Source organism: Pelobates fuscus, chromosome 8 (assembly GCF_036172605.1).
Source record: "Pelobates fuscus isolate aPelFus1 chromosome 8, aPelFus1.pri, whole genome shotgun sequence".
Taxonomy (NCBI): domain Eukaryota; kingdom Metazoa; phylum Chordata; class Amphibia; order Anura; family Pelobatidae; genus Pelobates; species Pelobates fuscus.
In genome coordinates this window covers 173,678,155-173,689,846 of record NC_086324.1, presented here as the reverse complement: position 1 = coordinate 173,689,846, position 11,692 = coordinate 173,678,155, and the positions used below count along the sequence as shown (strand labels likewise).

The 11,692-nt window shown below is 43.7% G+C and overlaps 1 protein-coding gene across 1 annotated transcript; it reads right to left on the bottom strand.

Annotated features, from left to right (window-relative positions):
- Nucleotides 1–2,063: 2,063 nt before the first annotated feature.
- On the bottom strand, nt 2,064–11,216 carry LOC134571379 (serine protease 27-like). The gene is made up of 6 exons (XM_063429580.1): nt 11,165–11,216; nt 9,768–9,794; nt 9,039–9,201; nt 8,237–8,511; nt 2,689–2,858; nt 2,064–2,507 (listed from the first exon to the last, which is right to left on the bottom strand). Exons 1-6 carry the CDS (start codon nt 11,214–11,216, stop codon nt 2,112–2,114), a joined length of 1,083 nt encoding a protein of 360 aa, XP_063285650.1. The 3' UTR covers nt 2,064–2,111.
- Nucleotides 11,217–11,692: the final 476 nt, after the last annotated feature.

The window sequence follows — 11,692 nt, the reverse complement described above, 5'->3', positions numbered from 1 at the left end:
TAATGCTGTTTTAAGGGGCCCAGTCTCTGCTCTGAAGATTCAGCAGGACTTGGTTGCTTGGGAGTGCTGGGTGTTAATGCTGTTTTAAGGGGCCCAGTCTCTGCTCTGAAGATTCAGCAGGACTTGGTTGCTTGGGAGTGCTGGGTGTTAATGCTGTTTTAAGGGGCCCAGTCTCTGCTCTGAAGATTCAGCAGGACTTGGTTGCTTGGGAGTGCTGGGTGTTAATGCTGTTTTAAGGGGCCCAGTCTCTGCTCTGAAGATTCAGCAGGACTTGGTTGCTTGGGAGTGCTGGGTGTTAATGCTGTTTTAAGGGGCCCAGTCTCTGCTCTGAAGATTCAGCAGGACTTGGTTGCTTGGGAGTGCTGGGTGTTAATGCTGTTTTAAGGGGCCCAGTCTCTGCTCTGAAGATTCAGCAGGACTTGGTTGCTTGGGAGTGCTGGGTGTTAATGCTGTTTTAAGGGGCCCAGTCTCTGCTCTGAAGATTCAGCAGGACTTGGTTGCTTGGGAGTGCTGGGTGTTAATGCTGTTTTAAGGGGCCCAGTCTCTGCTCTGAAGATTCAGCAGGACTTGGTTGCTTGGGAGTGCTGGGTGTTAATGCTGTTTTAAGGGGCCCAGTCTCTGCTCTGAAGATTCAGCAGGACTTGGTTGCTTGGGAGTGCTGGGTGTTAATGCTGTTTTAAGGGGCCCAGTCTCTGCTCTGAAGATTCAGCAGGACTTGGTTGCTTGGGAGTGCTGGGTGTTAATGCTGTTTTAAGGGGCCCAGTCTCTGCTCTGAAGATTCAGCAGGACTTGGTTGCTTGGGAGTGCTGGGTGTTAATGCTGTTTTAAGGGGCCCAGTCTCTGCTCTGAAGATTCAGCAGGACTTGGTTGCTTGGGAGTGCTGGGTGTTAATGCTGTTTTAAGGGGCCCAGTCTCTGCTCTGAAGATTCAGCAGGACTTGGTTGCTTGGGAGTGCTGGGTGTTAATGCTGTTTTAAGGGGCCCAGTCTCTGCTCTGAAGATTCAGCAGGACTTGGTTGCTTGGGAGTGCTGGGTGTTAATGCTGTTTTAAGGGGCCCAGTCTCTGCTCTGAAGATTCAGCAGGACTTAGTTGCTTGGGAGTGCTGGGTGTTAATGCTGTTTTAAGGGGCCCAGTCTCTGCTCTGAAGATTCAGCAGGACTTGGTTGCTTGGGAGTGCTGGGTGTTAATGCTGTTTTAAGGGGCCCAGTCTCTGCTCTGAAGATTCAGCAGGACTTGGTTGCTTGGGAGTGCTGGGTGTTAATGCTGTTTTAAGGGGCCCAGTCTCTGCTCTGAAGATTCAGCAGGACTTGGTTGCTTGGGAGTGCTGGGTGTTAATGCTGTTTTAAGGGGCCCAGTCTCTGCTCTGAAGATTCAGCAGGACTTGGTTGCTTGGGAGTGCTGGGTGTTAATGCTGTTTTAAGGGGCCCAGTCTCTGCTCTGAAGATTCAGCAGGACTTGGTTGCTTGGGAGTGCTGGGTGTTAATGCTGTTTTAAGGGGCCCAGTCTCTGCTCTGAAGATTCAGCAGGACTTGGTTGCTTGGGAGTGCTGGGTGTTAATGCTGTTTTAAGGGGCCCAGTCTCTGCTCTGAAGATTCAGCAGGACTTGGTTGCTTGGGAGTGCTGGGTGTTAATGCTGTTTTAAGGGGCCCAGTCTCTGCTCTGAAGATTCAGCAGGACTTGGTTGCTTGGGAGTGCTGGGTGTTAATAAATACAGGAGGCGCTGTTCCCATGGCCAAATCAAATTGTACATGATTCCAGTAATTCGCTTGAAAGCCCAAACTTATAATCATGTAACTTATTTGTCCCCATTATCCTTCGATGCTGTATCCCACATAAAGAGGAACATAGCTTTGATCCGGTAATCAGGAAAGTCTGTGTTATTTCTTTGGATGAGACATGACACCCTCAATGTGTAGACCAGCTGAATGAGAACGTGACCATCACTGTGTGGACAATATCAATAGACATCTTGCAAATCTGTACTGTGGAGGTTTTGTCCATTGGACAAGTCTAATCTAAACGCTTTCACACTTTGTGAGATATCAACTTAACGGGATTCTCTGTATTCAATGTTGATAACGTCAGTCAGGTAACTGTATCTCATTGTCTCTTTATTCAAGCTTGATCCACACACAGGCAAGACTTAGCAACAGACTGAACATGGACACTGTGTGCAGTTGAGGTCCACCATTAGACTTCTCCATTTTTACTTCAGTAGAATTTACAGAAGGATGTTTCTCCTCCTGGGTGGAGTTGATGCTGCTGGATTCTGAGAGGGAGATGAGTTTGTCCTGTGTTGAGTTCAGAAGAACACCTTGTCTGTGGAATAGTCCTGCGTCAGTAATACTGACTGAAGGCACATAGCTCTTTATCCAGTCAATGTACATTTTAACTCTGGCGTTGACACCTGGGCTGTTGGGCATAGCACAACTCACACCCCAGTTAATGACTCCAACCTGCAGCCAGATATTATTAACGTTGCACACAAGGGGTCCACCAGAATCTCCCTGGATTGAAGAAAATAAATCATGACGTACACAACGCAACATACAATTAAACAGTGAGATTTATTTATAGAGATATAGAAGCTGAAATTACGAGTGACGTGTAAACATAGAGAGAAGCAGGATTGGAAAGAGCAGTAGATTTTCATAAAATAAACTAATAAAGTGAAATGTGTTTGTGTACCTGGCAGGCGTCCTTCTGACCCTCCTTGTAGCCGGCACAGATCATATCATCCTCGATAAGGTGGAACACAGGACTATATCCCAGGCTGGACTGGTACATGGACTCACAAGTTTGTCTGTAAATTAGAGCGAGCTCCACCTCCTGAAGGGTCTGAGGATCTTCTAAGGAAACTATGGGGATCAAAAGAACAAAAACAGTAATTTTACTTACCGTAAATTCCTTTTTTCTTAGTATAGTGGCAGTACTTACAAGTGGGATGTTCCTTAGGATTCTGGACAAGAAGCTCCCCCTTCTTTAGAATTTAAATGCTGTGCTCCGCCTGCTGCCTCCATATAAGCTGTAACTCAGAGACACTCACCAGTAATACAAAAGAACCAAACGGAGACCGAATGATGCATAGAATTTAATCTATTTGAAAGCGGAGGGAAAGCCAGTACTGCCACTATACTAAGAAAAAAGGAATTTACGGTAAGTAAAATGACTGTTTTTCCCTTCGTATAGTGGCAGTACTTACAAGTGGGATATAGCAAGATCCCTGCATAAAACAAAGGGTGGGAACTCAGCAGGCCACAGCTTGTAGCCCCTTACGCACAAAGCAGCTCCAGATGATGAGAATACGTCCAGCCTACAATGCTTGATAAAAGTATGTAAGGAAGACCAAGCAGCAGCTTTGCAGATGTCTTCAGGTGAGGCGGCTGCTTTTTCAGCCCAGGAGGTTGCCATAGCTCTAGCGGAACGAGCCTTTAAAGGGAAACTAAGGGGAATCACTTTGGATTGATAAGCCAACCTGATTGTATACGTTAGCCATCTGGGCAAAGAGGGTCCTAAGACAGCCCAACCCCTGTTAGTGCCCTGAAAGAATACAAATAGATGATCTAAGGATCTAATCCCTGAGTCTTCTGAAGACAGATTTTCAGGGAACTTCTAACATCTAGGAGATGTCACTTTCTTTCCAGATCCGATGTAAGAGATTGACAAAAAACCGGTAGGACAATAGGTTGGTTAATCGCAGCACTAGAAATAACCTTAGGTAAAAAAGAAGGCTTGGTGTGCAGGACCACCTTGTCTTGATGAAAAAAATGGTGAATTCCGGAGAAAAAGAGAGAGCTCGGATCACACCTACTCATCTAGCAGAGGTGATAGTCACCAGGAAAACCGTCTCGAAGGTAAGAAACCTGATAGGAACCTCCAGTAATGGTTCAAACGGTGGTTCACAAAGGGCTCGAAGCACCAGAGACAGAACCCAAGTAGGGAAAGGTACTAACTTAGGAGGCCTCATAAGCCTTATGAACTTAAGAAATCTTCGAATAAGCAGGTTTGAGGCAATGTCACAAACCAGGAAGTGATTTAGAGCTGAAATCTGACCTTTGAGCGTAGATACTCCCAGGCCGGCTTCAAACCCATCTTGCAAAAAAGAAAGAATTTCCAGGATAGAGGCTGTGGCCGGATCCAAACCCCGAAGTGAACACCAGGTTCTGAACTTCATCCAAACTCAGAAATAGATTTTCGAAGTGGACCAGCGGACAGAAGACAGCAACACATCACATAAAGGTCAGAAAGACCATGGCCTTGAAGGATCACCCTTGCAGCAACCATGCCGTCAGGTGAAACATCTCCAGAGTTTCCACGGGGAGAGTCACATTCTCCAATATTTGAGAACAGACTGGGAGATGCCAACGTGAGATTGTCATGTTTTCCACTTCCGAAAACCAACTCCTGTACGGCCAGGAGGGCAGGACTGCCAAAATACTTGCCTTCTTCATCTTACTTGTGAACAATCCGTGGTATAAGAGCGACAACATAAGCCATGTCGAAGTTCCAAGGTATCGATAGACCGTCTAGTACAACTGGGTAATCTCCTGATGGAGGGAAGCAAATCATTGTACTTTCCTGTTTCTCCTTGTGGCAAATAGGTCTATCTCCGGGCTGCCGAAGCGTGCACCCAGCTCCCAAAAAAAACTTGGCTTGACAGTGCCCAGTCTGCCTGAGACCAAAGGCTTCTGCTGAGGCCGTCTGCAATAACGTTCAGAGACCCTCTGATATGGGTAGCTGATATAGCGAGAAGATTCGCTTGAGCCCAAGACATATGTGGTAGCAGAGCTCTTGAACAGCTTTTACCTTCGTGCCTCCCTGGTGATTCAAAAAAGCCACTGTAGTGGCGGTGTCTGACTGAATCCTCATTGACTGATTGGTGATGGCTGAACGGAAGGAAACCAGTGCCTTCCAAACCGCATTTAATCCCTGAAACTCGAGGAAGCGCCTGCCTCCACTCTGTTCCAAGACCTTGATGGAACTGAGAAGCTAGACGGGCACCCCAACCCATCTGGGAGGCATCTGTGGTTATCATAAACCATTGTTTCTGAGCAAACGATAGGCCCTTTGAGATTTTGCTTCTGTGTTTCCACCAGTTCAGTAGTCTTTTCACCCCTTTGGATAGGAGGAAGGGAGAGTCTAGATCTTCCTGTTTCCGTGTCCATTGGGAAAGGATGTCCCATTGCAATGGTTTTGCTTCTGCCTTTGCCCAGGCCACTGCTGGGATTGCAGAAGCGAGGAGGCCTAGAACCTCATAGCATCTCTGATTGAACTTAGGTTTTTATGCAGCTTTGATACGGCTTTTAAAATCCTCATTTTATTCACTATTGGTAGAAAAAGAGAGAGGGACTGTGAATTTCCTCTAAGACCCAAGATCTCTAGACTTCGTGACTCAGTCAGCTTGGATTTTTCCAGGTTAGGATCCAACCGTGATCTCTTAAAACCTTCATTGTAAGCTTGAGATGAAGATTTAGCAGTTGTCTTGATTGGGCCTTCAGGAACCAAACGTCCAGGTATGGAACAATCGAGATACCTTTCAGACGTAAAACCGCCGCTATGGGTGCCAGTATTTTCGTAAAAGCTCGAGGAGCTGAGGACAGGCCAAAGGGAAGAGTTGAATTGTAAATGGAGAATCCTTCGCTTTCTTGCTAGAACCGCAAACCTGAGAAACTTCCGGGAAGATTCTGAAACTGGTACATGGAGATAAGCATCTTTAAAAAACAACTCTGCCATGTAATCTCCCCTTGGAAATGTGTGTCACAGACAAAATACGTTCCATACGGAACTTCCGGTATGGCATGCCGGTGTTTACTAGTTTCAGGTCTAGGATCGGCCGGAAAGATCCATCTGGTTTTTGAACCAGAAAAAAGGTGTGAGTAAACTCCCTGAAATTCCCAACGTTTGGGTACCTCTCTACCACATTTCTTAAAAGAAGAAGAGCATTTGTTCTACTCTTGATGGATAGCTTGACAGTAGGAAGGATGGACGTGGTTTCGATGAAAACTTTATTCTGTAACCTTCTGAAATAGTTCTTGTAATCCACCTATTTGAAGCGCTCTTTCCCAGTCTTGGGCGAAGAACCGAAGGCGTCCTCCCTTCTCTTATGGCATCAAAAACTTCCTCTTTTGTCATGCCTGTTGGATTCCTGTCTAGACCACCGGCTGTTTATTTGAGGTACCTAGTTGGTCTCCCATACAAGTACTAACCAGGCCCGAGTCAGGATGGCTTCTGAGATCTGACGAGATCAGGGATTTTCAGGCTGGTATGGCCATAGGCCACCATGTTTTTGAAACCTGCAAAACCGCCCTGGTAACGAAAGGACCTCTGACCCTTGTACTGAAAACTTTAATATCCCTGGGTTCTAGATTCCAGAGGCAAGGCTTTCTTCGTATCAGACATCTGTCTAATAATGTCTTCCAAAGGAGTGCCAAAAAATGTTGTTCCTTTCAAAGGGTAATTCACATAAGGATGCCTTAGACGCAGAGTCAGCTGTCCATGTTCGTAGCCAAAGAGCTCTTCTGGCTACTGACGACAAACCCATAATCCTCGCTGATAAACGAAGAAAACTCATCTTTCAGTAGGAACATGAGATGGGAAGGATCTGTATCCGATTTCCCATAAGGGAATCTTCCAGGGCTTGTAGCGAAACGCTCTGAGCACTGAGAACCGCTGAACCTGCAATTTCAGCTCTGCACTGATATCCTGCGGCCTGGAATATTCTTCTACACGAAGTTTCGGCCCGTTCGTCCATTGGGTCTTTAAGCCCTGAGACTTCGCCAATGGGTATAGTGGTTTTCTTTGATAGCTGGGCAATCTGAACATCCACCTTAGGAAGATCTTCCCATTTTTCTTCAGACTGTAGCTTGAACAGCAGTTTAAAAATGTTTTGAAATGAACGTACGTCTTTCAGGATTCTTTCATTCTCTATGATAGAGATCCAAGATTTTAGGAGACATTGGGAAACCTTTAACCTTACCCTTGGTAGGTTCAGTTTCTTGTACCGCCGTCGTCACTTCTTTAATAAATTTCTTCAGCTCTTCTGGTGGAAAACCCTCCTCCACACTTGAAGCCAGGCTGGAAATATCTGAAGGTGAAGAGACGTCAGACACAGAAGGAGATCTATTCCTCCTACGCTGTGTGGGCAGATACTACCGAATAGCCGGTTCTTTATTCTTTATAAGCTTCAAATGTCTGGGACAAATTTTCCTGAAACCAGCCCAGGAAGGATGCCATATAAGTCTGCTCGGCTTTTTCTAGCCGATCCGTTGCGCACAGGAGGCCTAGAACCTCAAATGATTGCATGTATTTTTGCGACATCCGTCAGGTAGAGGTACCGCACATTCCAGACAACATAAGTGCTTAGATTTACTTGTGGTTTCGGAACAGAAGTTGACATCTTGTCTATATCTGTCTTATCTGGAGACATAGTTTTTATTCTAGGAGCATGCATAAGGAAAGGTGAAAAAAGGAGAGTTCAAATAGTTAAATCTCACCTTAAATCACCTAAGATCCGTGTAGGAGGGCAGGTGACACGGAGAACCAGAACTGTACACCCACCCTTGGGGTCAGGAAGGTCCTGCACAGCCATGTATCCAAATTTAGAATTTGGCGCCAAACACCATTTCGCGCATGCTCAGTAGCGCGATTCTGTGTTTGGTGGAACGCAAAGCCTCCCGGGCGTGCGTTCCACCGCTGTGCGCATGCGTAATGAGCAAAGGAGGACCGCCTGGGAACTCCGTCAGAAAAAAACACAAAAGACAGTACCCGGTCGCGTTCCGTAACGCGAACCCGGAAGTACTGTTGCCGCTCAGTTCCCGCCCGGGAAACTATCGGGCACTCACCTCCCGGTCAGCAACCTGTGCTGAACGCACCAAATCTCCACCTGTGGGGGAACCTGTCCGTCCCGTTGCCGGGACAAGAAGAACTGGTGAGTGTCTCTGGGTTACAGCTTATATGGAGGCAGCAGGCGGAGCACAGCATTTAAATTCTAAAGAAGGGGGAGCTTCTTGTCCAGAATCCTAAGGAACATCCCACTTGTAAGTACTGCCACTATACGAAGGGAAAATGTAAGATTTCTGATCACACTGACTGGGTAACTACAAGTGTTTATTGTATAAAGTGTTTATAATTTCCCTGATTACAAACAAGCACATCCCTAAGCCCTGTCAATTTAAATGGATAGCCTAACATTTGCAATCTCACATTGGTTCTAAATGTCCAGTTTATGTCAACTTACCTCCATAGTTACTGTCCCCCCAGCCTGTAGCCCAACAGGAGGTTCCTTCTGGCAGGTTGACGGACGGAGATGGGAGGCAGACAGGGAGTATATAATTCGTGTATTGTACAGGCCTTTCCAACTCCACTAAGGCGATGTCTCCACTCGATCCTTCATACTTGAAGTTGGGGTGAATTATGATCTGTTTTAGCCCCCTGGACACTACATTTGGATCTTGAAGGTTTGTCAGTTGATATGCCCCAAGGTATATTCTGTACGAAGGACTATTGTCTGACCTGTAAGCAGAAAGATGGTCAGTGCTGGATAGTGAGAGTGAAGGGATTTCGGTAAATAATTAAAAATACACTAAAATAATGATATAGAGTACACGTTTGTGAGAGATAACATAGACTAGTGAGGTCTACAGGCCAGTTATGGCCTCTGGACAGCTGATATTGATGGACCATAATAGTTAAATGCTGGGTAGTGATTGAAACTCAATAGTTCTAGAATTATACTGAAATAAATCACAGACTAATTACAGACACTGACCAGATAGATACTGTAAACTAGTCTCTAGTCAAGGTTTATATATGAAATAATTGAGGTAATCAGGAGGCAGTGTATGTATATAGTGTAGTTATAGTGTGTGTACACTGTTTGTATTGTATGTATATAGTGTGCATATAGCATAGGTAGGTCTATATACTGTGTGTGTGTGTGTGTTTAGTATGTGTATATAGTACGTGTATATGGGGTGTGCATATAGTGCATATCATGTGTGATAGAGGAATAGCAGAGCTTTGTTTAGTAATGAGCTTACACTGTGAAGCAATGAGCCGCCATCATCACCCAGGAATTTGTGAGGACAGTCCCACCACACAAGTGTTCTCCCTGAAAGTGGAAGCTGACCTGCCATGGCCACTTGCCCTTCTTTGCATCCGTACCTCCAACAATACGATCAGCAATTATCGGCCTCCCACAAACTGCAAGAAATAAGACTTATGGTTAGATGAGTGGAGTGTGACTAGACAGGGTCGGGGTTTGTGGAGAGTGGTTGAGTTGGTAGAGCTGGGTAGAGGATAGTTTAGTAAGTGGTAGTAGACAGTATAGAGCTTGGTTGAGTGTAGGGTGGAGAATCATTGGGTAAGAAGCACTGGATGAAGGGTAATGGAGTAAAGCTGGATGGAGAATTAGTGAAGTGAAGTGTACTTGAGTGGGCAGAGCTTAGTGGAGAGCGGTTGAGCGAGTACAACTGGGTAGAAAATGGAAGGAATTGCTAAGAATATGTGGAGAACAGTTGGAATGGGAGAAGTCTGGTTTTCATCAGTTGGACATGGTGTGAGTAAGAGATAGAGTATCTTAGTAACAGTGCATAACTCAGCTCATTAGATCTACTAAACAGAACGTATTCCCAGGATTATCCAACAAAATGGGAGCAAGTGACATAATATCACATCCCTTTCATTAGAAATCTCTCTAATATCCCCAAATATCACTACAAACAAGGCAGAAAATCAAAGAAATAAAATGTAGATAATTTTTAACTTACCATTCTCTGCCTGCAGCCACTGGACTCCTAAATGGAAAAGACAAGAAGATGATGTCAGAATTGGTCTCCATTATGTAAAAGAAACAAACAATAACATATTATCTCCATTATTATTTTATACTCGTTTATTAATGAAGATTTCAATCTGTTTTTTTCACATACCCCCAAACAAAACATGAAGAAAAATATACATTCACGTTTTCCTTGAGGTTATATCAATAAAACTTGTAAAAAATAAAAATTATTAAAAAAAAAGAGTAGAGTGTACCTTTAATTCCAAAATATATTATCTTCTTATATTTATGTAGGACAAATAAAAATAAATAATAATATAATATCTCCATGATTACTTTATAATTGGCTATAAATAAAGAATTAAATCAAACTAACATGCTGGCAAAAGCTAATTAATAAAACATGATGTAACAATTAATAAAACAGTTATCTAGACTTACAAGTTATTAATGTAACACATACGATAATAAATAAAACCCTTTCAGAAAGCTGATTTTGTGGTTTTATTTCTGGTCATTTATTTACAATATACTTTTGGAATAACTAAAAGGAAGTTATTCCTGTCCCATAATATACACAGAACCTAATTAACACAATAACAATAAGTTACAATCGTGTTACTTGAATATTCATTGTATCAGTTTACATTACAGAGAGCTCTGACATATTAAGTCTACATTTCTCCCACAATACCTTGCAAACTATGCGAATGAACACAAATGGCTTCCATTTCATTTATTCCCACAGCCATGTTGTATCCCAACCCCTATATCTAGACTAGCAGCCGCAGCTAAGACACCTATAGAAATATGGGCAGTGAATGTGGTTATGGTGTTTATATCATCATTGGGGCAGAGAGAATCGATCACAGTGAGGACTCGGGATAATTATTTGTGGTATAAAATGAAACATCACGAGGTATAAAATGAGTGTGTCGCCCCGTTAATTATCGCAGATCTCCAGGCAGAGAGCGCCAACTGGGTAACATGACGCTGCTTAGAGCAGAGAGGATTCTGGGTTACAAAACATTTAACTGTTTAAATGCCAAACCTCTGCTTATTGCCCCCAACTAATGACAAACACAACATAAAGTCCAGCTCTTTACACATTAATCCCAAATCTACAAGTTCCTTACATTGGTCAGCAAGAGTTACCCATGGCCCACTGTAGTCTGGCCAAACTTTTCCCTAAATAACTGGGGGTTTACTAAATAAACAGTGATTGGGGTGAATTAAAGGGTGAATTTACAAGGTTTAGTACCCAGTAACCAACCCCCTATTCCTCGGTTTCCATCTCTGCTGCTACAATAAATGTCTTTGCTGCCTGGCAGAGACTGGCCACATGGACAGCTGGGAGAGACAGAAGATGTTCTGTTAGCTTACCTTCCAGGAGAACAATCAGCACACGCAGGGTCAGGCTTGGCATGGTAGCCATTGTTCATTCACAGAGGATTGTCCTAGGACTGGCTGGAAGATCTGTAAGGACCAAGGATGGTCTTTTATAGAGCCTGAAAGTCATCCAACCAGTTCCAAAGCCATCAAATGTGTTACCATGCAAATACACCGAAACACCCCCAGGACATGATAATGAGGACTTAATATTCAGTATCACAAAATAAGAATAAAGCAATGCTCTGCAGAACATGGAATCACAGGGAGTAATGCTCTGCAGAACCATGACATCACTGATATTATGAGTTATTGGTCAATATATCTATTTATTAAATATCTGGTGTGAACAGACCTGTTACTTGTCAATGTAAAATCCCCATTAACCAATAAATGTAATAGTTTCATTAAATTGTGTTTTTTGAGACTGATGACAAAGATTTACATAGAATGATTTATAATGAGAGAATATTTAATACATTTATAAAATTATACCAATTTTCAAACATAAGAAATCTGATA

What these genes read in the sequence shown, in the direction of transcription:
- LOC134571379 (XM_063429580.1), bottom strand. Translation starts at nt 11,216, where the DNA reads ATGGCTACCATGCCAAGCCTGACCCTGCGTGTGCTGATTGTTCTCCTG. An exon ending in GCTGATTGTTCTCCTGGAAG is followed by an intron (nt 9,795 to 11,164) that starts GTAAGCTAACAG and finishes TTTTCCATTTAG; the next exon opens with GAGTCCAGTGGCTGCAGGCA. An exon ending in GGGGGACAGTAACTATGGAG is followed by an intron (nt 2,859 to 8,236) that starts GTAAGTTGACAT and finishes TGATCCCCATAG; the next exon opens with TTTCCTTAGAAGATCCTCAG.